Source organism: Trachurus trachurus, assembly GCF_905171665.1.
Source record: "Trachurus trachurus genome assembly, chromosome: 15".
NCBI lineage: Eukaryota > Metazoa > Chordata > Actinopteri > Carangiformes > Carangidae > Trachurus > Trachurus trachurus.
The window spans coordinates 14,128,984-14,156,848 of NC_139906.1; the positions used below are offsets into that span (position 1 = coordinate 14,128,984).

At 41.2% G+C, this 27,865-nt stretch overlaps 1 protein-coding gene across 9 annotated transcripts; it reads right to left on the reverse strand.

The window, feature by feature from the left end:
* Positions 1-12: 12 nt before the first annotated feature.
* col17a1b (collagen, type XVII, alpha 1b) lies at positions 13-27,753 on the reverse strand. 9 transcript variants are annotated; one of them, XM_083988027.1, is made up of 57 exons: positions 25,520-25,584; positions 25,142-25,396; positions 23,784-23,851; positions 21,353-21,403; positions 21,096-21,203; positions 18,812-19,147; positions 18,623-18,679; positions 18,463-18,498; positions 18,284-18,334; positions 16,815-16,946; positions 15,917-16,522; positions 15,256-15,339; positions 15,098-15,160; positions 14,814-14,981; positions 14,092-14,184; positions 13,959-14,003; positions 13,722-13,865; positions 10,668-11,201; positions 10,461-10,625; positions 10,330-10,374; positions 10,183-10,218; positions 10,007-10,069; positions 9,814-9,918; positions 9,630-9,692; positions 9,078-9,113; positions 8,912-8,965; positions 8,768-8,803; positions 8,650-8,685; positions 8,484-8,546; positions 7,940-7,975; positions 7,764-7,835; positions 7,615-7,641; positions 7,438-7,473; positions 7,280-7,315; positions 7,101-7,181; positions 6,896-6,931; positions 6,723-6,812; positions 5,882-5,962; positions 5,598-5,648; positions 5,411-5,470; positions 5,242-5,301; positions 5,123-5,149; positions 4,966-5,013; positions 4,771-4,857; positions 4,624-4,662; positions 4,394-4,510; positions 4,186-4,305; positions 4,006-4,107; positions 3,704-3,832; positions 3,496-3,618; positions 3,144-3,329; positions 2,174-2,317; positions 1,753-1,980; positions 1,220-1,384; positions 980-1,060; positions 808-891; positions 13-702 (listed from the first exon to the last, which is right to left on the reverse strand). In XM_083988027.1, the coding sequence occupies exons 3-57, from the start codon at positions 23,839-23,841 to the stop codon at positions 647-649; spliced, it is 5,670 nt and encodes a 1,889-aa protein (XP_083844153.1). In that variant the 5' UTR covers positions 23,842-23,851; positions 25,142-25,396; positions 25,520-25,584; the 3' UTR covers positions 13-646. The 9 variants fall into 9 exon arrangements, with proteins under 9 accessions (XP_083844153.1, XP_083844152.1, XP_083844148.1 ...); XM_083988026.1 differs by having other exon boundaries at positions 10,461-10,634; XM_083988022.1 differs by lacking the exon at positions 25,520-25,584 and adding an exon at positions 27,366-27,753 and having other exon boundaries at positions 10,461-11,201.
* Between the last annotated feature and the right edge of the window lie 112 nt (positions 27,754-27,865).

Below are 27,865 nucleotides of genomic sequence, written 5' to 3' on the forward strand. Positions count from 1 at the left end.
AAAAATGGCCCACGCTCCAACTGGGTCTGTCAGCTACTGATGATGATGCATTGCGTTATAAATTCAAAAATATAAGTTGTATACGGTGAATGGAAAAAAGCTTGAGTTTGGCTTGACCTATTTGGATAATATGAAAAGCATTTAACCTTGATACAACATTCAACACTTATATAATCCTCAATACAATATAATCCTCAAAAGACAATGAATAGAATAAAAAGTACATCAGACGCTCAAGTAACACAACAAGCAATGGAAAAAGTGCAATTAAACTATAGCAATAGCTATGTCTTGCTTAAAAATTGATATTCTCTTAAACAAAGCTCCCCCCGAGATAATGTTTGAACTCAAGCCTCTAACTAAACAAAGTAAACATTGTACACCCACAAAAATGAAGTCTGTGTCTCCACAGCACTGACCAGCAGTTAAGTCCATACCTCTGCTGAAGCAGTTTTTTTTTTTTAAAGAGACTGATGCATTTTTTTGGCTGCTTTTATTTTCTCAAATTATCATGGTGACGTTTCTACAAATGGCAACAAATAGTAAGCATTGTTTTTGACTACTTGCATTGCTACAGTTGAACAACTTAAAAAAAAAGAGTAAAATGGAAATTAAATCTGACATGATCCAGTAGTATGTTAGCCCTTTAGCCACCGCTGACCTGACGGCGGTGTTTCTGACGGCGACCAACCACTTTATTACCTGTAGAGGATGGGGGGGGAGAAAGAAAGCAGTGTGCTGATGAGTTCCATGTATGTCAAACTGGGTAGTTGTAAACTGGTTTGATAATATTTTGATGATTTTTACCTGTATCCCTCTTCTGCACCCTGTGTGGAATCTGAACAGAGTATGCACCTGGTATCCCTGGTAAACCTGGCTGTCCAGGATCACCTGTAAACATAGAGACACTCTCAGTTTTCTTGTCTCTGTCGCCCCACTCGCACATTTCAGCGGAAAATCTGAACTTTTTTTCCCTTACCCTTTTCTCCTCTGGGTCCTGGGTGCCCTCTGTCTCCCTTCAGTCCAGGGCTTCCCGGAGGGCCGCGGACGGTGCCGTAAGCTGTGCAAGAGCAAGAGCAAAAGCAAAAGCAAAAACACAGATTCAGTTGTGATGAAGCAACATTTTCCAGCTACACTTACATAAGTCTGGACCTTTTTTCCATTGCTGTAATATTTAACCCGATACAGTATGCGGAAAGTCATAACTCTGTATACTGACTTCTGAAGAATTCCATTAGGTCAGCTGTGACATTGCCGTAGGCCCCGATGACACGACTGTAACCAGCTGGTCCGGGCGGCCCAGGTGGACCAGGGGGGCCTTGGATCGCTCTTACATTCGTCTTTGAAGGACCCTCAACCAGATAGCCCTGTAGCAGGCCTTGATCTGCAGGAGGGTTGATAGAAAACACTTTCAGCATTGTTGGCCAGAGGTCGAAGAAATGTTTGTATGCTTTTGTTAAGTTTTTTCTTAATTTTTTTTTTATAGACCGACACTGTGGGCCCAGCTTCAGACAAATCAAGCCCAAACGCCATAAGAAATCAAAAATTAAATGTGTTCAGACCAGTTTGCAAAAATGTAAACAAATACAGATTGAAAAGTTGTAGCCCACAGCAAAACTCAGTGAATCCAAAGCAACAGCCCTAAAACATCCAAACATTTAACATTCAGGATCTACCAAACTTTGTTTCATAAAGACATCCATGATTACTGAAAGTCAGTATCTGTATATTAGGCAGATGTAATTGACTTACTCTTGATGTAGTCTGTGACTTTCAAGGCGACATTGGAGTAGTCCAGGGTCTCCGCCAGCCTGCTGACATCGATGTCTCTGCGGCCTGTAGCGTAGCGGGCGTCACCTTGAGCGTAGCTCTGGCTCTGCGTGTAGCTTTGGACGAAACCTGGCTCCCCGCGTTCTCCTTTCTGACCTCTTGGTCCTTGCGGCCCCGGGGGTCCAGTGATGTACTGACGAACACTGTCACCTGAAAAATAAAGTTCACCTGTGATATCTGGACTCACCTGTAGTGTAAGGAAGGATGCAGCTTAGGTTTTTTTTTTCTTGTAGGTCAAATGTATACAGCTGAGCACTGGATTAATGCTGGGACACAGCAGAAGCAACAACATAAAGGTTAAAGGGGTCACATGTCTTGTCTGTGTGGGATGTGAGGAGCTTACTGGTCAGATACTCCTGAACCTCAGCACGAAGGCTCTCCCGAGAGATGCCTGAGCCGCTGATGGAAACTGTCCTAGTGGAATCGCCCGGTGGACCCTGTGGACCTGCAGGGCCAGGAGGACCAGGAAGGCCTCTGAACCCAGAACCTGAATCATTGCAATATGTACAAGTGCAAAGATGAGGAAACCGGCAACTTTATTGAAGGTGCAGTAAGTAACGGTAATGTTGAATTCAGTTATCTTCACTAACTGGATCTGTTGAATAAATAAACTGGCTCACACCAAATCAGAGCAAACTAAGTGAGAGACCAACATTACTACAGAAGTGTCAACTGAAGGATTAAGGAGCAGCCCACTCCTTTTTTTGCTGCCAGACCATGTTGGGATTTGATGGTACCAAAAAACTTTTAAAACCTTGATGGATGTTTTAAAGGTAGGCCTACACCTCCTGAGGATATGTCCTGCTTGACATCATTGACCCTCATGGGTTAAAAGACATGAAGATGGATGTGAATGTTTCCCCTACTTGTGCTGAAAAATTTTGTGTCAGTCTGTTTTGTCCGTTTGCTAATGTTTGCAAAGCTAATGTTAGCTAATATAGCAAACAGGTAGCCTATCTGTATCACTGTTTCTTCTTGACATTGTTAAATTACTTGATTTTGTGTTTCCTCCCTTAGTTAGCCTTAGCTAGGTCTATTTGTTTTGCTGTTTAGTTCTGTTCGGTGTTTAATTAACATTTAAGAGTAGATTTTAATTCGGCTATAACCCCTAAAAATCATGGTTTAGCTCATATTATGTGGTTTCACTTCTCTTAACTTGTTGCATCACTGTTGGGGTGCACATTGCACTAATTGCAATAGTGAGAATTATCACTGATTTTTTATTTGTTAGACATGATTTTTGGCACAGTTACAAATCTAAAACTTGCGACTACCTCGTTACACATTATGTTCAGACTGTCTGTTAGACTCACCCTGCAGGTAGCGCTGAATGTCCTCGAAGCTGTAGCCACGACTGCTCGAACTCCCACCATACACAGTGGCGGTGGAGACTCCCGGTGGCCCCTGAGGGCCAGGAGGCCCTGGTTGCCCTGGGGAACCTGGAGGACCAGGAGGACCGTGCTGGACAGCAGAGCTGATCCATGAGCGGAAGTCTGCGTCTGGGTAAATGGACAGTGATACAGCGAAGATGGTGATTCATTGACTGAGTAAGTTACATTTTTTATATTCTTAGAGTGATTATGTTTATTAATGAGCAATAATGAGATGAGTTGGTTTAAATACAGTTCAATCTGTTTATCTATTTAAATAATAAATGAGTCTTACTTCTTATCAGTGCAGAATAGTCAATTGTAGCTGTGGCGTAGCCGTGTGCAGCTCCTGAACCAGGAAGCCCACGAGGCCCAGGAGGACCAGGAAGCCCAGGTGGACCTCTAGCAATCCCTCTGTCTGAAAAGAAAAAGAAAAGCAGTTTGATTAAGCCCAGGCACCAGTTCCACTGTTACTGTTTTCTGTTCGTGTGAGCTGGACTTACCATTCATGATATTGAAGACATATGTGGCTATCTGCTCTATAGTGTAACTGCCCATAAGTCTGTCTGAGCCCCCTGATGGTAGGTGTTGCTGTTGTCCAACTGCAATCAAGTATCTTCTCACATCATCTCCTGTACAGATCACAGCAGAGACAAAGTTTAATCTGATGCAAACTCTTGAAAGTGGGTTTTGTCCTCACAGTCAAACAAGATGATGTTTAAGAGTGAAAACCTGTAATATGTGCATAATATGTCAAAGGTACCTAACACCACATTCAGTGTGAATATACGCATATTGCACTTACTCTGAAGTATAGCAATGATCTCACTGATTGACTGGATTTCAATACCAGGGCCAGGAGGACCTGGTGGTCCCGGAGCACCGATGACGAGGCCTGAGCCTGAGCCTGAAATGACACAACACAGTTAAAGGAGGCTCCGTTCTAACAATTCTCACGCAACCAATTGGTGATGTAAATTCTTACTTCGCAAGTAGGCAATGATCCGAACAGAAATATCCTCAATAGAGCCGGAGAAGGTTCCAGGGATTCCTGGAGGCCCAGGTGGACCTGGAGGTCCAGGGATACTGGATTGCCTGTTTCTGCCTGCATGGGACCAATTAAACATGTTAATTTTCTGTTCTTTCCCCCTGACAGCACTGAGACATTGTGACCATGCGTCAGAGCAACTTACTTAGGTAGTCAGAGATGTATAGGCGCATCTCACTGGAGGAGGCAAAGGAGCCCGGCTGGCCTTGAGGGCCAGGAGGACCCGGAGGACCAGGAGGGCCTGAAGTGACTGAGATGGAGCCTGAGAAAAAAACGCAGATTGTAAAGACCATGAAGAGAACGTGTGGTGTCAAACATTAAAGCCACTGTTAACAACTGTAGAGTAGTTCGGGCAATAATGATGTTTTTCTCTACCTCTTGAAGATCCAGGAACACCAGGAGCTCCGGTGTCCCCTAAAAAAGAATAAACAACAACAAAAGATCAACAGGTGGATACAGTATTTGCTCTGAAATATGAACCACTGGTAACATCCGCTGACTTCAGTGTGATGTTAGATTTACCTTTGAATCCTTGAGGTCCTGGACGTCCAGGTGGTCCTGGTGGACCTGGTGGTCCTTGAATTCCATATGCTCCAGCATGAGACGACACTAAAAGATTTAAATATAGACTTAAATGTAAATATAAATTTAATTTAAATATAAATTAAATATTAATTTGATTATTTATGATTTGTGTTTCTTGGGAAAAGTGCCAACCTCTCTCGGAGCCTGGTCTTCCTGGGCTGCCCGGCTGTCCTGGTTCACCTGAAAGAAACAGAAATCACATTTAATGATCATGGAAAGGGCTCACAACTATACTAACAGGAAAACTAATGATTTAAACACAATATACTGAAATAACACAAAAAATCACCTTGGTAACCTCTTGGTCCAGGAGAACCTAAGATAATAATAGAGATATCATGTTAAAGTGAACTGAGATTGTTTTAAATGAAGCAAAGCAGGTCCGGTCACTGTATAAAATCTGGTCACCTGTCGATCCTTTTGGCCCACTAGGCCCAGGTGGTCCTGGTGGTCCAGTGTAATATGTACCTGTAAGAAGAGCAGTGTGGACTCAGTGGTGTCACTGTCATACAGTAAAGTTTTCTGTTACTGCTGCTTACACAAGTAACCCGTCTCAAGTCTAGGTTTTGGTTCATACCAGAGCTGGATGCGAAGCCTGAGTCTCCTCTGTCTCCTTTAGGTCCTGGTCTTCCATAACCTAAAGGATAAATGTGATTATTAAAGATTCACTGAGGAATTGATGAACTCCACAATATATAAACCAGACTGCACTCATCTCTATCCACATAAAAAAAACAGTGTATTTAAAAAGCTGAAATACTTGCCTGTTGGACCTGGAGGCCCAGGTGGTCCTTGAGGTCCCTGTCTTGAATCTCCTAATGAAGACATTTTTATAACAGTTAGTTATAGAGAGGAGGACAGAACAGGAGCAGAAGGTGGTCATTCTCGGATGGCATCAAACAAATCCTACAAAATCATTGAAGATGGTCTAGCTATACATATATGTAGAGAACCAGGGCAGATGGATTTCATTATATTTTCAACTGTACTTTTGAAATGTACATACAAAAAAATGTAATGCTGCAACAGATCATTATGTCTTATTTACCTGGACGTCCAGGAGGCCCAGGTGGACCAGGTGGGCCGGGCAGGCCATGTTGCACTGAAGCTCCACTAGCGCTCAGGTGAGCTAAAGAAACAAAACACAAACACATCATTTTAATTGATGACCATTTAATTAACAATGTTCTGGTCTGTAGAAGCAGACAAACCAAGGTAGAAGGTGGTGAAATTGAATGTATTTCTATTTGCTGAACAGCCACCACTGGTGACACCTTGATTTTGGATTGTGTAGTCAGACAACAGTGACAGTTATAGTAATATCTATCTGAGGTTTGCTAACACTGCTAACATTAGCCACCATATGCTTGGTTATCAGTGTTTTAAACTATAAATCAACTATGATTAATATATTTTTTTAACATTCATGGTTTTCCCTGATAAAAAGACTGAGAAATGTGGCTAGAAGCACATCTATGCAAACATCCTCATTGAGACATTCTAGAGCAGGCTTTATGCCCCGCCCACAACCACTGTTTGTGCTACAGTAGGTGGACAGGTAAATGAAGTGCTGTAAAGATGGTTAGCAGTGACAGCATCGGAGATGCTTGAACATTTGAGCCTCCGTCAAACCCCCGACCCTTGGAGGTGGTTGAGGAGTTTTTTGTTGGCTGTCCCAGAAGGACGTACCAGAATGATTAGTGTGGTTAGCATCCAATTTTATTGAAATTCAGCTTTCATTTGCGAGATCAAAATTGTGTTGTTTAATTTCTTCTTAAATTTGACATAGTCTCGTTTTAAGTAAATAAAATGTTACACAACAAATTAAGCAGATTATTTCTCACCCATAAACATTGTATGTATTTATACCAAACCCAAGAAGTACTCACTTCCAGAGGATGTCCTTATGGTTTCACTTGTTCTCACAGATATTCCTGCCTCTCCTTGTTCTCCCTTAAATCCTCTGTCACCTTTAGGACCTGTGAGAAAAGATGAAATGTATCTATTAAACATAGTTCACGTGAAAAGCTTTCTTTGGGAGAAAACAAAGATGAGGACCTACCAGGTTGGCCAGGCAGACCAGCAGGGCCAATGGGACCTGCAGATAAAAATCAACACAATGAACAATGACTATTTTATAGAAACTAATACTAACAAACAAGTATCGTGATTATTGCTATGGCACTAGGATTCATGGCTAAGATGCAAAAAATGCAGAATGCAGATGGATATTATCCAGCTTCTTCCTGGGCTGTGAAGGGACAGACCTGACAATCCAGGAGGTCCTGCAGGGCCGGGAGGGCCAGAGGGCCCAGGTGGTCCTGGGATGCCAACAGATGTGGAACCAGCTAGAAAACAAACACGATGATCAGAAATCCTCGAACTACGTTCTAATCAATGATATGTTAAATTATAATTATTGTTTTGCTTTGAGGGGGGTTGTTACCTGCATTGATGATTCTTCCAGCTTCACCAGTGTCACCTAACAACAGACAGACACATGCTATGTCAGATACAGATTTATGATGAATGGTATTTTTAACACTATTTAACAAAGCTGCAGGAGGCTGTGGAGGCTGGAACTCAAGTTGACAGCAGCTGTACCTTTAGCTCCAGGTTGTCCTGGGTTCCCTGGTATTCCTAAAAGAAAGAAAGAAACACATTTTAGTACTGAGACCGCTAAAAGCAAAGAATGTAAAATAAGCTCTGACTTTGTGAGAACTATTCCCAAGGAATAATAATAGAGGTATAAAGTATTTTGTATCAATACTAGAGTCACACCTGGTGGTCCTTGAAGCCCAGGTCCTCCTGCAGAGAGGTTGGGGTGGGGAGAGGGGAACATATGGCATCATGTTATCCACTGATGGTAATGTTAATAAAGCATACGATCGTCTTTCATAAGAGTATAATTGTGTTCATGTTCATTTTACCTGGAGATCCAGCATCACCGGGAGGCCCAGTAGGACCCCTGAGTCCAGGAGGCCCAGCAGCTCCTTGGTCACCTGAGGGCCAGAAGTCAAATGAAATCATTTAAAAAAAATTTCTTATCATTGATAAATTGCATATGACCTTTATCTTTCCCCTCATTCTTTTTAAACTGCTTTACCTCTTGATCCTTTTGCACCATCTTGTCCAGACAATCCTGATGATAGAAAGAGAAAAGAATTATACACTGTTGCCCATAAAGTTGGAATATTTTTTACTTCTTCTCCTGTGTATATCTTCTCCAAACTTTATTGATAAATCTCTTCAAAACATGTGGAATAAAAAGAGGAATGTGTCTAAAAAACAAAATTATTCAGACTTTATGTGCAACAGTGAACTTTGTTTTCGACAGCTAGGTGATGGGTGGACTCCCTTCTGCTGCCCCCTGGTGGAGGATGTCAATACTGCTACATTTAAAGTTGTGATGATTTCACACAAAGTATTAGAGATACAGTATGTTAACTATATTGTGAGTTGCTGAAATCACTATTCCTAAATTTAAGAATGAAATTTCTAAAATGAGTTATTCTTAAAAACGATGATTTAGTTTGATTTGATGATTAAGTGACTTTTCCACTCTCTTGGGTGGGTAAACTTTTTTTTTTTGCGATGATCAAATTCAACAGTTCAACATCATGTGAGGCTGAGGGTCAATTGTTACTCACCCATTGACCCTTTGGATCCTTTCTCTCCAGCCAGTCCTTGCAGACCCGGTAAACCAGCCTCACCTGAGGGATGGAAACAGCTGTATCAGAAAACAGTGTACAGTACATACACAATGGGTCAATGTGACTTATACTTATATTGTTTTATTCACAAAACTGTACTGACCTTGCAGACCTCGGAGACCCTTGTCACCAGGTTCACCTAAAATAAACAGTTAATTAATCTATGGTTGGAAACACAGACCACACAACTCATGTCAAAATCTAATATTGTTACAACAAACCTTTAATTCCCTGAGCACCAGCAAGCCCTCTGTCACCTGCAGAGTGAGAGGAGAGACTGTGAGTAATATTATAATTTTACTTAAATATAAAGTATTTCTTAATTTAACTGCATTAAGCAAGTGAACAATGTCTATGTAACTCACCTTTAGGTCCTGGCAAGCCTGACTCGCCACGGAAACCCTGAGCACCAGGTTGACCTGTAGTAAAACAATACACAGTTGTTTTATAGTTGGTGCAGGTGAATCCAGTTACATTCAACTGGGGATTCACTATAATGGGCCATATGAATGGTAAGAGGGATAAACTGACCTGGTGGCCCAGAAATCCCAGGAGGTCCAGCTGCGCCTGGAGCAGAGATTAATAGTTTTAAGAAAAGACAAACATTGTCTAACAAGGACATTAGAACAGCATAATAACCTCAGTACAGATACTATATGGAGCTAATGTGGAATGTGTGTTTTTTTTTTTTACTGTTTTTACAACAACTCAAATACAAAGGCCAGGCACTTGCAACTGTATAAACGTACACATTCTCCTTTATCCTTACTATCACCTAGTTGTGTACATTTTTCTTGAATATGAAATTCAATATCAAGAATGTCAAGGTATTTATTCAATACCAATTGATTTCTAGGAGATTGGTGGAAAGGTATCCAGGAAATTGGCTGGGAAATATGGGGCCTGGTCTTATTTGGTTTTATTTAATATCGATGTGAATGAGGCTGCATTTGCAACTGACTCTATGCTGCCACCTGGTGCTGTTTGGTGGAGATGCTCCATTTTAGACCATATTTTGTGACATTTATCTAAACATGAAAACAAAGAGGGGCAGGATTTATATTCTGTGATCGAATATCTAACCTTTCTGTCCCATCGAGCCGGGAGGTCCCACAGACCCAGGAACTCCAGGATCTCCAGGAGAACCTACATGAACCAAACACATCAGATGGATCCTGTTGTGAAACGTTGTCAAGATAAACTAGTTGTTTTTGTATCACTAATAATGAACATAACACTTAGATGCTACTGTGAATCTGAACTGTACCTCTGTCGCCTTTGAGTCCAAAGCCTGCAGGTCCTGGCTCCCCTCTGGGGCCAGCTGGGCCCTCACGACCCCTGACACCCTGTTGCCCCTCGAGCCCATGGTCGCCTGATCACACACAGATACACACTCACTTGAAATAAACTGAAGCTAAACAGAGTGTATCATGTAATTTGACCTCAAGTGAATTCTGTACCTTGGCTTCCTTTCTGTCCTTTAGGACCCTCAGGGCCGGCATGTCCCATCGCACCAGGAGGACCTGAGGTCAAAGGTCACGGTAAGTAAAATGACATCATGATACCACACAACAAATCTACCTAAATATGAAACAACGGTAATAAATTGAGGTAAATGTTTGTCATTATTCCTCACCTGGATTTCCAGGGTAACCAATAGATCCATGTTCACCTGAAAAGAATAAAAAATAAATATAAATTAAAGTAAGTTTGACACAATTCATGTGGATTAAATGCACAATGAGTATAATGTTTCGATTGTAGAAAGGAAATTAATTTTCACCTTTGGGTCCAGGCAGCCCTCTCTCTACTGAGGATGTTACAAAAGCTGAGACAGAAAACAAGAGTTGAGTTTATATGAATGGAGCGTTGCAATGGTGAATGTAAATGTGATGAGTGTGTGTGTCTCAGTACCTTTGAATGTCTGTGAACTCATTTCCTGTCTGAACATGCGCTGGAACATGATCTCAAGAGCAGAGACTTCTATGTATCCTCCATTCACACCGGTTCCAAAGCTTGTGCCACTGCTGAAACTGGTTCCAGCACCTGCTGCACCTCCGGCATAACTGGTACCGGCACCTCCAGCACCTCCAGCATAACTGGTTCCAGCACCACCAACACCTCCGGCATAACCGGTACCGGCACCACCAGCAGTGCCTCCAACATAACTGGTACCGGTAGCGCCCCCGCCCTGTCTGGTTCCAGTGTAAGTGGTACCATGACCGGCACCGTGGCCAGCGCCACCACTGAAGCCTGTGCCGGCCCCTCCGGCAGTAGCCCCCGTGGCCCCAGTAGCTCCTGTGGCCCCCGTGGCCCCCGTGGCACCAGTGGCACCACCACTGGCACCACTGGCACCACTGGCAGCACCACCTCCACCTCCAGCTACAACTCCAACCCCAGTGCCACTGTGACCGCTGCCACCCGAGGAGCCACCAGCACCAACAACAAGTATTCCGTTTTGTGATTTGGAGTCTGAGCCTCCACCCACACCTCCGCCGTATAATATGGTGTTAGAAGTGTGAGAAGTCCCTCCACCGCCCAGACCCACATGGGCGTCGATGTCATTGGACCCTGAAAACCGACTGGTGTGAGCGGTGGCAGCCGACTGAGCCTCCAGGGTAGCCACTCGATTCTTCAGCTTTCTCACATCCTCAGCTGAAAAAAGGGGATTAGCATTTGTTAATAGATACAAACACAGAGCACATCTTCTGTCAGTGATAGGAAAACACTTCAATCTGTAATATGACAAAGAGTTTATCTCTCTTTGTATAGCCCGTTTTTACAAACAGTTTGTCTCAAAGGGCTTTACATGGCATCATAACAACATCCTCTGCCCTTAAACCCTCACATTGACTGAAGAAAAACTCCATAGAAAACCCTTTTAACAGGGAAAAATCGGGGGAACTCAAACTTCTGAAATCTGACAGATGAATTCAAGCTTTTTCTCAAACTACCGCAGTCTCATTTTACTGCTTTTATCAGTATTTCATATCATTATTATTACAGCCCAAACGCTTAGTACTTGATTTGCTCTTGACACACAAGTTAGCTTGTTAGCATGTCTAGATTTAGCTGAAACAAACCTTAAATCAATCCGCAGAACTGACAGAAAAATTATCTGTTGATAAGTGATTAAGTGCTAAACTTGTTTTTTTATATTAATAACTTGACTTGCTTTCCTGGAAGGGATTCTCCACATGACTATCTACTATGTTTAAACATAGTTTGGGTCTTCAGAGCTCCCCCTGCACAATAAATCCCACTAGGCCACTAGGCTGCAACAAGGTCGGCCCCGCTCTGTCACCCCAACCACCTATAAATACCCCGGTGTCTACTACATAATCTCTCTATTCTTAGTCCTGTTTAAACTTTCAGAATTGGAAAGGCTTTGGTGTTGTTCACTTAAATATTCAGAGCATGAAAAACTGAACCAGCTGAAAATTCTGGTAACTCAAACGAATCCTTGTGTTTTAATTATTATAAAATGCTCTGTGAGTGACTCTGAGTTTCGTTGAATTGATAGAAACTCCAGTTTGATCTTTATCTTTATTTAAGTCACATTCAGCCCTGATGTTGACTTTGTGACCACTCTTATAAGCCAGTGTTGCCAAAAGCATGTACTTAAAAAAAACGTGTGCAGAATAAAGGTCAAGTCTTGGATTATCCACTGAAATCTCATCCCTGCAGAGCTAAAGAAACTAAAGAACTGAAGTCTGGACTCTTGCCAGGAGTACTGGTCGGCCCAGTCCCTGGTTTACATCAGGTGCCTCAGAAAAACAAATGCACAGCTGCAACGAAGGAGGGCTAAAGCCAATCATTATTCAGTTTTAAATAAAGTTTTGTATGATAGCTCCAGAGTTATCAAATGGACAGACACAGTAGGAGTGTAAACAAACAGCACACAGTTTCTCATGAGACATTCAGTCCCAGCACCTGTTGTGTTGACTCTACAAAGGATGTTGTTCCGACAGTGGATGTAACATTCTTCTTTACGCTAACAACACTATTTTCTGTTCAGTTTATGGCAGAATCTCTCCGTCGCTATCAAAAAGTGCCACTGATATTTAAAGTGTCATGGTACACAAATACCTTTGGATTTGAATTTTAAAAAATAATATTTTTTCAATTTGAGTGAGTAAATTAAGTCAAAGTATAGGAAACCTTTCTTTTAAAAGCAGTTTTAGGTTATTGCCTGGTTATGGCTGCATCTCTAAGGCCTGTTGCTACTGTCTGTCACTCTGCTCTTGGGTTCATTACTGTTAATGCTTTTAGCCTTCACCGCTCCATTCAGGCTGGGTGGTCCTCTTTCTCTCTCTCTCTCTCAGAGGTGTGATTTGCACATATATTTGTTTATTCCTAAGACTCTTTTTGAAAAGCTGCTTTTTATATATCAGACCCATGACAGTTTGCTCCCTGGGCTACATCATACCAGGACTAATGACTGGCTTATGTTTCACATCCCCTGAGTTGGAGGACCTGCTTTTAGCTTCTGAAACCTGGGCCTCACTACAAAGTATTTAGAAATGCATTCAATGGAAACTCTTTTAAATTCAAAATCTCACCTTAGCTCATATTTGTATTTGCTTTAGTTGCTTTTGTTGTTACATCATTTACACTGACCGATGTACTACCCCTGAAGACTGTAAATATAGCTACTGTATGTACTGTAAATGCTCTACAGTATCAGATGACTTTCCCCACATGTGCTTATCACTCATTAACCTCTCAACAGGTTTTGATGTACATGTAAGTTAAAATATACCTCAAATACCAGAGGTTACAAAAGTATTTTCTGTCACATTGGTATCAGGGTGAATCCACATCCACAACTTCCCTGCAGCATGAAAACAAAGTGAAGTCTGTGATGTCATCAAGAAACAATTTCTGGAGCTGCTCCATTGACAATGAATGCCAGACTGACTTTATGGCAGTGGGACAGTACCCGCAGATCAAATTTCCAGAGAGAGGAGTAGATTTACAGCTCTTAGCAGTACTGTGAAATAATGCTCACTAGCCTGTAAAAGCTGAAACACACATTTTATTGGTTCAAACATGCTTTCTCCCAGGCGCTTCATAGCAGAGCAGCTCCAGGGAAAATCTCATGACTCTTAAGGTTTTATCTTTGGGGACATTTTTCCCTATTAAATCTCAGAGTGTTGCATAAGTGAAACTCACCCAGTGCGATGAGGCCAAACAGGAGCCCAAGCAGGAGAAGGGAGAGGAGGAGAAGGCCCAGAAGCCATTTCCACCAGGAGCAACAAGCGTCGGAGCAGCAGCAAAATCCTCCACCGCCAAAGATGCCGCTGTCCCTGTGGATCTCTGAAAACAGAGAGAATAACAAAACCCCTCATTTTCAAACACTAAAATTTTCATTATCATGTAAAAATCAACATAGATGCAAATTGGAAATACCTGCATAGGTGGCTTTGTCTTTCATTACAACTCCAGATGATCCATCTGATGAAGGAACACATGAACATCACTGGTTTATCATCATAATCAAAGTCACGTCTTTGTTCTTAGAGAAATTTTTATAGCCACTCACAGTAAGAGTTGCCTGACTCTGTCTTAAGTGGAGCCGTCTCACTGTAGCTTGAAATAAGCTTCTCTTTCTTTATTGAATCTCCAGACAGAGAGCCTGTACAATTAGAAAAAAACAAAAACAACCTTTTTTTTATCACATTGAACACATTTTTTGTGTTTGAGACGCAAAACTAAAAAACACCGCTCTTCATGAGTGAAACAACATGTATTAGTGAAATATTAACGCAACCCAAATGATACAATATGACACAAAAAGTGCTTAATCCTTACCAACAAAGAGAGAATAGAGACAGAACTGAAATAAGTATCTGATTAAGCAAATTAGAGGAGTGACAGAAGAATTAGCTTTGATTACTGATTAATGATTTAAGGCATTCAGACAGCGAAAAGGGACTTTTTAAAATGTATTATAATCAAATAGTTCACTTCAAAAACGTCGCTGTCAGATGTATTTATCGTAAAAATAATTGTTGTTCACAGCGTTACAGTACTTCTTTGATGGACTAAAAAAAAATACTTTTACAACTATAACCTCAGCATAAAATAAAAGGTAGATGTCGACACAGACTCTTTCTACAAGACCAGGAACAATATGAAGGATAGAGGACAAGACATTGTCCATATTGATTCACAGGGAACAACATTGGGTCCAAAAGAAATGTGAAGTTATAACCCTGTTAAGGTGAGATAACATTCATTATTTCTCCAGAATCGGTGACTCACCTCCTCCAAAATGAACACCACTGCTGCTGCTGCTGCTGGTGAACTGCTTCCCGCTGTCTTTGGCCAAGATGAGTGTCTCTGTGCCCCCTCTGGTTTGGACGTTCTCCTTGTCAGAGATCAAGAACTTATAGTCCTTCTTGTAAGCTTCATCAGTTTGGGATCTAGTGGCTGATGACAACAAGAAAGACACAGATCATTATTAGAACCTTTACAATCCGATCATTATTTTGACAGTGATGACTATAGTATATTCATGTGAGAGATGGTTTCAACTGTGGACTTACTTGCAGAGACTCCAGTGCTGATGACACCACCAGTATTTGACACGTTCTTCTGAACCCCATAACCTGTAACAAGGAACACAGATAATCACTTATGTAGGAAGGTGCTGTTTTGTGTAAATACTGAGAACTAAATATTTGATGGTGTCAAAATGTTGTACCTCCTTGGTTGGTAATAACGTTGGCCCCACTGGTGGTGAGCACACTGCCAGAAGTGGGAGCCAGATTATTCTGAAAGCCATAAACTGTAAACAAAGACATTTGACTGGGTTAATTAAGATATGGCATTTAAGATATTCACAAAACAAAAATGAAATAACAACAAAACAAAGAATAGATAAGGTGTTTTACATTTAACTGTGGAATGGCTCACACTTAACACACTATGTTGATATAACTGATTAACACATATACTTGCAGTAATAATCTATAGCTGTTTGAGATTGAGACTTCATATTATTAACCTTTTTTGGTGCTAAATTTGAGTTCAATTCCAAAGATATACTATATATATGTAGGTGAAAACTGCAGATAGAAATAGGTCATACAGAACAGTAAAAAGGAGCCATGAAGATTTGTTTTTGGTTCATTTCAGTATAATGAAGGTTAAATCTACATGGATAGGGATCTTCAGGACCAGTGTGATCATGTTCATATACCCTAAAACATTAGTTTCTTTTGATTTAGTTATTTTTGAAGTAAGTGCATAATGATGTTGTATGCTTGTTTGCACATTTGTATGTACTGTATGTATTTTATGCATAATTATGTCGACATGTCACCTGCAGGTAACAGGTAACTTCAAAGGGAGGCTGGTCTCACCTGACAGGGATGAGGTTGCAGTGGGGGAGACTGGAGCGACTCCTCCTGACATGTTGTTGCTGACCTGGTACGTGTAGCTTGTGTCAGAGACCTGCGCAGCGGGGGCGTGCACAACGGTTCCCCCCGACACGTTTTTGCTGACCTGGTAGGTGTAGCTGCTGCTGGTGTTGTCGGTGGCCACGGCGGCATGGGGGGCGGGCAGCGTGGAGGTGGACCAAGAGAAACCTGGGAGCGTGGCGTCCAGCGTGTCATACTGGCCCGATCTCAGGCTGTCATACTGGCCGGATCTCATGCTGTCATACTGGCCTGACTTCAGACTGGTATTATACTGCTCTGATTTCATGGTGACGCCATATTGGCCCAATTTTGCACCGGTATCAAACTGTCCTGATTTCACACCGTTCTTATACTGCCCTGATCTAGCACCAGTGTCATACTGGCCTGATATCAGTGTGACATCATACTGGCCAGATTTTATGCCAGTATCATACTGGCCAGATTTTATGCCAGTATCATACTGCCCATTTGCCAAACTGGTATCATAAAGGCCTGACGCATCGATGGTGTTGAATCCACCTGATTTCACACCAGAGCCAAATGTTGAAACTGCAGAGAAAAGACACAAAAACAACATTTCAAACAGTTTTTCAATGGATTTACTCTCTCTTTTCATATTTTCCTCATGTTGTTATATGAGCTGCGAGATAGGCTACTGTATGTCATTTTAGACTAAATATTTTGTGATCCAGAACAATAAGAGTTTTTCAGCATTCTGGAAATACTGTAACCAGGTGTTGTTAAACATCTAAAAATGTGCTACGTGAGGCACATACTGAGGAACCATAAATCAGGAGCTAGACATAGTGTCTGTGTATGTGACTCTGGTTAGGGGATATACCCGACTGCGTGGCCACGGAGACGGTCTTAGTTTCCACGCCGGCCTTTTTAGGGACTGGCAGAGTGGAGCGAGTGGGGCTGACGCTGCTGGAACGTCCCTTCAGCAGCTTCTTCACGTCGTCCAGCTCCGTCCCTGCAGAACCACAGAGGCACAGATGTAATACTCCTCCATGTGTCACATAATAATAATAGCTTTTATTTGATAGATGTACTGGGATAAAGCTCTAACTGATTAAGTGGCGAAGGTGTGAGAAAGCAGTTTTCAGGGTGATACAATACAGATGCAGCATCCCAGTATGGGACATGTAGCAACAAAATATCTACTTTCAGTTTATTTGTCCTTTTTAATTTGTGTTAAATCACAATTACAGTAACTACACCCTGAGGTTATATAACCACACCCATCAGAGAACAAAGAAATCTGAGATCCAGTGAGTTGCACGTGTGATATGGACATTTCAAACCATCTGTTGGATGATATTAAAGCAGTTATTTTTATAATGTTCAATTCATGTTCAATACCTAAAAGTGAAGAGATAGTGGATGCATAAAGTAATCACCTTCATTTACTTTAGTTTATTGTTAGTGCTGACCTTTTTAAAGTTGATATACTTGCACTGACTGTTTGTGTCTAAATCTGTACAAAGAAATTTTGCATCCATCCATCAACTGACTGAAATGAAAAAATAAAATCCTAAGAAAGTCTTCCAGATCCTGTGTCTGAATGAGCAGCCCGCCTTATGATCTATGACTCAATGCCACCACAATGGAAGTCAGAAAATCATCTTCATTTTAATTATTTATAGTTTCATTTTTGTGTTTCACCACAGTTAAAGTACAAAAACTTCCTCCACCACTGCTGACAGTACAAAAAAAATGCAACATGGCAAACTGAGCCCCAGTTGAGGTGGGGTTATGGTGGCACTGGATGACTAACCGCTCAAAAATGTGGATTAAATAACAGCAGTTATACAATTAAATCAGCAGGGGGAGCAATCAGCATCTGTAAAAGTCTTGACTCTCCATTGTTCCTGCTCCAAAACGTGAGGCACTGAATACAGTGACTCATGTGTGCCATTGTTGCTACCGCAGTTCAGCCCCTCAACGTTTTTTTTTTCTTTTTTTCTTTCCCCCTCACGTGAACAAACCACAATGCAAACAAACCTGTGAGTCTCACTGTTTGAATCTCACCCTTTTCTCTGACTCATGTGTAGCCTACCCTCTGTCTGGGGAGCTGCACATGTGTTACTAATTGAGATTTCATGGACATTAACATACATGTGAGAAATGGGAGAGAAGGAATGTCCCATGTATGATATGGGGAACACTCTCACACTACTCCAATGTGACCCTGCAGCAGAAAGCTGCCACTACCAAGTGGTTCTTTGAATGAAAACTCTCAAATAAAGATGCTTTGTTGCTTTCTGAGGAATTGCATAATGGACAGCGGATGAATCTAAGTGGTCTTACATCTGCAGGGAGTGGGAGAGGCACTTTGTAATCTGGCTCTGATCTCGCTCTCTGGAAAAGAAAGGCAGAACACACAATGGACAAAAGAAATCCTGATTTAATAAAAATTTAAGACAGTTTGGAGTCAGATGGTGCAGAAATAATGAGGAGAAGGAGTGGCAGAAACTTTTATTGAATACCTCTGCTCTCGCTCCTCCCTCTTGTGGCGCTGGAGCCTGAAAAAGAAAAGGAAAAGGGGGGAAAAAAAGGAAAAATAAAAACACATCTTGAGGATAAAGCTGGAAAAACACAATGCAACCATGAAGTATGTCAATCTATACAGCTGTTGCTCGTACTTACAGTAGTTTCCATAATCTTTGCGGGCAAATTCTGGGGAGGAATTGGCACTAGAACTTCCTACAAGACAAAACACAATAGTTTAGCAGAAATATAAACAGCACCCTTGTGCACCATGGTTTCCTTCGCTTTATTAAGCTCCCCCCCTGTTTGATGCCAACTATTCTGCCTGTGTTATTAACAGGATCTCACCGTCATAACCCGCCGAGCGGCTCGATATGTTCTTCCTCTCCCGGAAAGCTGGCGACAGGCCTCCTGATGAGCCAGCAGTCTGCGTTCTCCTGGCACCACCCGACGAGCTGGACCTGACCTTTGACACCGAGCTCACGAAATAACTGCCCCCGCCTAATCCTCCTCCTCCGCCGCCGCCGCCGCCTCCTCCTCCTCCTCCTCCTCCTCCTCCTCCACCTCCACTTCCGTACCCCTCACCGTCTATTAAGCTCTCCCTTCCATCGCCTCCCCCCGAGGAGTCTCCTAGGTAAACTCCTGAGGAGGAGCTGTAGCTGCTGGTGTTCACACCTACAGAGGCTGGAGGGATGATACATGCAAGTTAATTTTAGGATTTCCAGCAGCATGACTAGTATAAACAGGAATACGCCTGAGTCACATGAAAATCCCCTGGATGCAATAGTCTGATGTAGATTTAAAAAAAGTAAAAGTACTTTCACTCAAGCACAAAGTTAGATACAGAGTGTTTTGTGAAGTAGTTAGGTAAAAGCACCAATTCCATGATGTAAATATACTTTGCTACAAGCAAAAGTCCCGTACTTGAAGTATCCAAAATAAAAGTTAATGGCCCCTATGACCTCTGAAAACAGGTGCATTATTATGTCAGCAGGTATGTTACTACTGTAGCTGCTTTAATTGTTTTTTGGTGAAACATTTGTCCATGTGAACAGTTACTTACATGAAACCATGTGAGCAGTTAATAGCTGTTCACATCTAAAATTACTCACACTGTTTTTTTTTTCAGGAGTTTTATGAGCTTATAATATATTTTATGAAGTCTAGTCTTAATTTTGAAAGGTAGCTCACACCAATGTTGTGGAGTGAAAGGAACGTCAAGTCAGTAAATAACTACAGTACTCAGGTAAATGTAGCCAGTTACTTTCCACCGCTGTTATTTCATGCTACTGTATAGTTCTACTTTATAATATCTACAACTATATTTATTTCAAACCAAACATATACTTGTCGTAAGGCTTATGCTAGGGAGTTCATGTGAAGATCTTCATATTTTAGTATTGATTATAGCCTGGAGACACTGTCTGAGACAGGTATTTATGTTTAATTAGTTGTGTCAGATTTTTTAAACCGTTGTTGATTTACTGAGGGATTCTTGTTGGTTTATTATTGGAAACTTTACTCTCCATAAACAGTATGATGGATTGGCTGCTTAACTCTTGACAAGTTTCATGTTTGCCTGTTGGCCAACCTGCTGCGCACTGACTACAGGACTTTTATCTACTCCAGAGCTACACTCACAGTTTACTGGAATTCATTACCTGGATGTGAACCAACTCAATGCCGTATATATATTATAATCTGTAACGACACAGTAAAACTAAGAACATTCAGACTAACGTTGCATTTCAGTTCCTTCTAATGGGAAATTACAGAAGGATATTAGTTGTGGTGCAGTGAGTATCCAGATCAATGAAAATACTCCATTAAGAGTAAAATCCTGCCTTAGTAAGTGATATAAAACTATTACTCACACATCAACGTGTTGGCAGCATTCAATTCTAGCTATTTCTTTTGTAACTTCAGTAAGACTACAATTCATGCAGGTTTTCATTGTGGATGATTTGGCTGCGTGTTTTTTTGCTCAGTCCATGGACATGATGAAATAGTGAGTTGTAGTATAAAGTGCATAGTTGTAGTGAGAGTTGCACATCAGAGCTCAAAGAGACACCTTTAAATGTTCTGTTCAAACTGCAACGTTACCCAATTTACTGTCTTTTCATACATTTTTTGCCTGAAAAATTACTGAAACGAAAACTTATATTAACAATTTCGGAATCAATTTCTATACATATTGTGAGTTATTAGTGTTTTGGTAGAGTAGAACAGACCAGAAAGTCTAATTAGTGCTAATTAAGTAAATGAACACACCTTTTGGGTTTATGCACGGTTCTTGAATAAATGTATTTTGTTAGAGCTGCAAAGTAAACTAGCTTCATCTTGACCAACTACAATCATAACAGTGTAACATCAAGTAACACTGACATGGTCCATTTTATGTATTGAAGAGCTGTACTTTAGATTCTCCAGTAACATTTGGCTCATTGTGCAATTTTACCTGAATGAAAGACTTTTACGTGGCAGCTTTTAAAAACTGAGGGGAAACAAACCCAGATATCTAAAGTAGTTTAAGTTTCTTTCTAAAAATGTAAAATGTAATGCTCAGCATCTTAAAAATCTTGTCTGAAGACAAAGACACAACTTCCTGATTTTGGCGGAAATTTGCTCTCACATGAAGAGAAATAGCTTCCACCGCTGTTCTGGGTTAAGACATTCTTCTCCAGGCCCAGCCCTCCAGCACCGCTGGACATATTCCTGTGATTTGATCCGCTGGTTCCCTCTAGCAACGAGAAGACACACAGCAAAACAAGGAGAAGCTGTTACTCATCGGGCACTTCCTTCAGGGGCCCTCGGCTATAATTACTGTATTATGATTTTAGTTTACTGTCAATAATTAAAGGAGCATGACTGGAGGAAAGAAGCACTCACTTGGTGGTAGAGAAGTCAGCCTGGTCGTTGTGGTTACAGTTTCTGTCACTACTGATGAAAAGACAGAAGGTTATCACTCTGTACAAACTGAGCAGTCTGCGCTTTACTCTTGCGTGTCAATCAAACTCCTGTATGTTAATCCTGGTTGGCAGGTGCTGACTGGTGTTGAGTGACTGACATGGCGATGAGTTTTACACTTTCAGAGCGGAACTAATGTGACTGTGATTGATAGATACTGTTATAATGATAATGATTTCAGTTATAAGTCATTAATGGGAAACCCCTGTGTTAGGCTGGTTTTCCTCCTCCAGCAGCTTTGTCTTTGTAGCGCTTCAGATCGTCTGGCAAGACCTTACAATTACCTGTTAACCACTTATTAAACTTTATTATGTACAGACGTGATGGATTAGTATTATTTGAATTAAAAGAAACCTGTAATTAACAACATTTCATGATGACTAATTACAGTACACACTGAGACACTCAGTGAAAACACTAAGTTCCCTTATTTAGCATTTAAAAGCAGCATACAAACATTAAATAAATGGTCTGAAACAATTATAATGAAGCTGTAAGATGATCTAAGTCTTTTGAAAAGCCTGTGAGTGGAGACTGGTGTAAACCAGTCACAATAATATAAAACGGGTCTTCGGAGGAGACATTATTAAATGCTGCACATTCATCTGTGAACAGATACATATATAGAGACTTTTAATGCACTTAATCAATATATGCATTGTTTAGGGTCCCTGGATGATTGATTTCACAGCTTTGTAGTCTAAAAGTTGTTCTTATCAGTGGCTTATAACTGATTAATATGATGTTAGTAAATGTTTTGTTAATAACAGATGTTTTTTATCCAAATTTAATTTATATTAAATTTCTCCTTGCTGAGTCCAATCATGTTGCTTCAGTCTGTCAAATTTGAGGAAAAAATGAATGACGTCAATTATTAAAACCATCAAGTATGTCTGACTTGTCGGCCTTCTCTGGGGTGTTGCAGTTTTGATTCTTCTGAGATCAAGTCTGCAGTTTCCCAGAGCTTTCAGTCAGATTTGAAGGCTTTCATCCGCAGACAGACTTTGTTCAGTTGTCATAGAGACGGTTAAGTAGTTATCATGAAACTGAAATGTGGAACAACGCCTAAACCTCCACGAACGCTCAAGGAGACTTTCAGTAAATGGCTCTTTGCGGCAAGATTTTTTTTGTTGTGCGACTGTTGCTAAGGACAATAAGGAACTTTAAGATCAACTTGTTTTTTTATTTTCCCTTTTTTTTTGGAAATAACCCTTGACATTTGTGTTGTTGAACTCAAGCCTCTCCAAATCTCTTCCTCCTCCTCCTCCTCCTCCTCCTCCTCCTCCTCCCCCTCCTCTCATCTCCTTGATTGAACACATTGTGAAATATTAACATACTGCACACTTTGTGTAAATCTGGTCATTAATCGTGAAGTGGAGACAGATGATTAAGACTTATTTCATTGCTCTCCCACCACTAACGGACGTCTTATCCTGCTGAACTTCAGTTATAGATCATGTAAATTCCTTTTCAATTTCATTCTGCCTCAACGCTCCTGTCCTCCACCTCCTCCTTCCTTTTAGGGACTTCTGTCTGTTGCAGGGCCAAGGCTGAACACTAACAGTGATCATGCTTTGGCTGCCGTTACTCTGAGACTTTGGAGGAGGGAAAGAAAAGCCATAACAGTACATAAAAAGCATCTTAAAACTTTTGTTTGTGCCTAAGCCACATTATCTTGTCTCTCTCTGTGTCTCTTCACTCTTGCTTTTCTCTTTTCTGTAAAGCACTTTGTAAGCGCTGTGTTGAAAGGTGCTACGTAAATAAATCTGACTCACTTTCTTTAAGTATAAAACAAGAGGACAGGACAGCTGATTATATGTTTCTCTCAGTTTGCATCAAACATGTAATCAAGGCGTTCCTTGACCTCTCCATCCTTCTACGTGTCAAAAGTCGTTAGGCCCAGATGAGCCGTCTGTTTATATTCAGTTATGACTGCAGGAGGAAAATCTGGAGGATGACTTACTCCCAGAGAAATGAGACCCCGCACAAGTGACGGCATGCCATGATGTTAGTGATAGGAAGCCCCCAAGAAAGAGAGACAGAGACAAGCGTCACCAGAAAAAAGGATGTAATGGAATCTGAAACTGCTTGTGGTCTTTAAACACAGATTTCCTCTGCACCAGTCTGCCATTAACCTTTCAAATGAGAAATCATAGTTTTGAATCTTTTGCCACAATGAGGTCTGCGGATGTGAGATGTTATTTCTGGAAAAGAAATAACCATAAATGAAAATCATCTCCATGATCTGCAGCTAAAAGTGGCAAAGGTCTGGTGAATTGGGTGAACCTGCCCTTTAATCTGTGCTTTGTTATTGTGAGAATTAAAACCTCATGAATAAATTCAGAAATCTCACCCCTCTCTCCTCCTGACAAGCCTCCAGAGAAGTCCATCTGTCCTGTTAACTCGTCCATCCCATCTTATCTGCTGAGACGATGACACAGTGTTTACCATGGTCGTTCATATACACTGTGCCAACTGCTGTTAAAAGTCTGTTTATTATTATTTGGCTTGTGGTTAAACGGCATTTTAACAAACACTGGATGGGAAAAGGGCAAAAATGTCAGAGGTGATGTTGAGAATGGTTCAGGGTTGATGACCAAACCGCTTTCATCTGATGTTTACTGCATCAATTTGAAGTCTGATTCCACTGGAGATGGAAAAATACCACCACATTAGTCTCATGGCTTTGAAAAACCACAATCTAATAGTAGATTAGCAGAACAACCTGCTACTGATGATCTTGATTAAGACACAAAATCTGCGGCGGGCCCGATCACAAAATCTGTATTTATTTCTAGACCCATTAAAAATCTCATGTGAACAGTCAATAAACAAAGCCTTCTGTAACCATACAGAGTCGTCTATACTGTAGATCCCAATAGAATTTGTATTTACTTTGAGTCTTTGAAAACCAAACCAACAAAAGAACAAAAGGCGCTAGTGAATCAGTGCACAGCTCTGAAAGACCATCCACTCACCACACCCTGCCAGCCAAGGACATTTAACTGCACATGCTTCATGTAGCCTACTGCACATTTAAGTCCACTTTTTTTTAAACAAAATAAACTCGGTAAAAAAAAAATACTATAAACACTCTGAGAGATTACATTTTCCCTCTTTACTTTTATCCTAAGATGCTGAAATCATATTTTCCAAAGTGAAATGATTAAAGTTTTTTTGTTCCTTCATATGAATCCACTGCTGGCCCACACAAAGCTCACTGTTCAGAGCCTGTAACTGATCTTCACAGCAATGTCTCACAAAGTAGCTGATGCTAAAAGCTAGGCCTAGTCCTTGAATATATTTAGAGAGATGGAAATAGCACAGCAAAAATACCTGTAAAACTATCCTGAGATCCTTGTAACAGACTATAGATAACACAGGAAGAAAAATGATCCCAAAAGAAAAAGAAAACCAACCCTGAGTGGGTTAAGCAGTTGTCTGCTTGCAATGTTTTAAAGGGATTGTCCACAGTATAGTGGACTTTGCGCAATTCCATCCTATTAAGCCAACAAATGCGCAGAGCTTTGACAGCCCATCACCAAACTCCCAGTGCGCAGTTGTTAGTGCTGAGATGCAGCAGCCAAGTGGAGAAGAAACACCAGCCACATCCAGCATAAACAACTTTACAGATAGATAAATAAATAAAGTTTCCATGCAGGTTAAAGTTAAAAAGTATTTTAAAAAAAAGAGGAGAAAAAAACGTCATACCTTCAGCCAGCTCGGACAGCAATCAAGCAAATCCACTCAGGAGCCACGGAGTGTGATCAAGTCCACGGGGAGGGAATCACGCGTTTAAGAGGACGCGCCGTGGTGGGATGTTCTTCTTAAAGTCCTCGGTCCTTTTGTGTCTTTTCGCTTCAACTTTCCCAGGCAAGTCAAAACAGAGGGATTTGGGCACAGGTCCCAGCCGCGCCCATTAGCGCTGGAGCTTGGCAGGGCAGGTGTAGCAGACAGCACGAAACGCTGGATTTGAAAAAGAGAAGAAGAAAGAAAAGAATACAAAAAAAAAAAACAGCGCCTGAGGGAACCAATTATCTTGACAGAGACAGATAGTCGACTGTGTAAAAGTAAAGTGATGAACTCCACCTCTTGCTCCTCCTGCTGCTGCTCCTACTGCTGCTGCTGCTGCTGCACCACTTTTCCAAACTGGCAAACTTTTGGAAGGAGGTGGGAAAGGAGTGTTTTGGAGGGTGGGGGGTGGGATTGTTTCTTTATGTTCCAAGTTTTTCTTTCTTTCTTTTTTTTGTGTGGGTGTGGGGGGTGGGGTGGGGGGGTTGTAGGAGTGAAACCATCTCTGGTTCTGCTGATCTATTGTGTGCAGTAAATCCATCCTGCTGCAGCTGGAGCACATCTGGTGCACACATTGGAAATAGAAACGGAACATTTTGCCTATATGGTTTCAGCCAGGGTGTTATTACATAACCAAACAGCACTTTTCTGCTGCACATACAGCAGCATGCACTTGACAAAGTAACTTAAACTTGACTGTGATCTGTGCACAAAAAGGCTGCGCAGCATGTTTGTGCAGCTGTTGAAGGACCCCTCTCTGTTTTTCTTGTGTACTCATGAGATAAGGAATTTTAATTATGATAACAAGATGCAGAATCACGAGTGTACTCCCATTCCAGAGAATGTGAGAGCTGTTTTTAACTGGATGATCATAATAAAAAGCTCCCCATCCCTTCATTTGAATTTCTGCAATTTTGAGCAAAATTAGATGCTTTATTTCTCCACTAGCAGCCGCAAGCGTCAGTAGGATCCCTTGCCCCACCACACCCTGTGTAGACATCCACCCACCATGCATGACTCACAGCGAGCATGACTCCAATCTGCCCAAATGATGGAAAACAAATCGCCCCAAGGACAGTGTAACAGAGGAGGAGTTGCTGCAGCTCACATCTCTGTGCAAGATTGAATGATGCCAAACCTAACGGAAAAAGGGGGCTGGTTCAGAATATCACATTCTGGCAGGATGAAAAAAACAAAATGTGGAGTTAACTGGCTTGTGCAGCCACTTTGGATAAAACGTGTCTGCGTGTGTGTGTGTGTTTTCAGTTTTCCAGATAAGGGGTCAGTGTTTCTCTGGAGCAAAGAGAGCTGCAGATTCAAGGGTGACCAAATTAGGTGTAGAGCAAGTTAAAACTGGGAGCATTACATAGCAAAGAGCTGAACCATTCGAGGGCTGTCATGTTAATGTGACATTTACACACTGATGAATCACTGTAAAAGTGAATCTTGACAGTTAAGTGTTGTAAAGAAAACACGAGGCAGACCACCCAGCTGATGGAGTAGATAGGTTAGATAGGTGTTTTTCCTCATAACATACAGCTTTATCTCCTACCAGGCAGCATTTAGTCATCATTAACTAAGGATTATTTATAGGAACCCCCCTCAGAGTGGCTTGACTATGAACAGTTGCGTTTGGAATCTTGACATTTTCACAATGAAAAGCAGAGGTTTGCCTTTTCGCGGATGTCACGCTTTGTTCTTGGTTAAGCTGCTAAACCTCTAAAATCTCTTCTCAGAAAGAGAAAATAAATTCCAGGAGGGCACATAGGAGGGGCAGAGTCAGACCTCACCGGTATTGGAGTATTTATTTACCTGGATACTTGGCTTTTCAGCGATGGAAGGTGATAAAGGTAAATTTTGAAAGGGAGAGAAAAATGTATTTTTTTTAATATTCTCTCAGTTGTTGTGTTCAAATCAAATCAAATCAAATCAACTTTATTTGTCCCGCAAGGGAAATTTGTCTTGAGTAAGTAGCGCCGTAAGAAACAACTGCCTTGTACATACAATACATACATACACACCAGAATAAACAACAGTAACGATGGCAAACATACACCAAGAAAAGAGAAAGAAAGAAAGTGTTCCTGTCTAAATATTCACTGGAGTGCACAGTGATGTGATTTTTCATGAGCTATCAGCTCACCTGGATCATTATCCACCTTCATCCTCCATCCTTCCATCCATCACATATCCATCTAGAGTTGTGAAAAGGGGCTGGAGCCAGTCCCAGATGACTTTGGGCGAAGGCGGGTTACACCCTGGACCTTTTCAAAATTATTTCACAAGAAAAAAACGTCAAACATTCTTTGTCACAGCTTCTAGGACTTTCTGCTTTTCGCAAATAAATCTTTAGGTTTTTTATTTTCTCATTAACCCGTTAACTTTAATTCATGTCTATCAAATGTATTATTTCTGAAAGGGATGAACATTTTGAATTTAATAGTCATCACACAGTCATCATTTCATAATTATTTCACTCGTTGACCCTGAACGAAAACACATCAGACATGATGTGCAATGGCAGTGCAGTCATCCAACAAGCACAACAATCAGTGGGCCATGGGTCAAAAGGCTATTTCCAGTTATTTCCTCATTCAAAGTCCTGTTTTACATGGTCAAATGTCACTAGAAAACACTCAGACT

Bases quoted from the DNA above. Each gene is read 5' to 3' on its own strand.
- col17a1b (XM_083988022.1), bottom strand. From the start codon at position 23,841: ATGGACGAGTTAACAGGACAGATGGACTTCTCTGGAGGCTTGTCAGGA. The intron at 14,185-14,813 runs GTGAGTCACCGA...CTAATTGTACAG, and splicing joins TGGTGTTCATTTTGGAGGAG to GCTCTCTGTCTGGAGATTCA. The intron at 6,813-6,895 runs GTAGGTCCTCAT...CTTTTCTCACAG, and splicing joins TGGTCTGCCTGGCCAACCTG to GTCCTAAAGGTGACAGAGGA.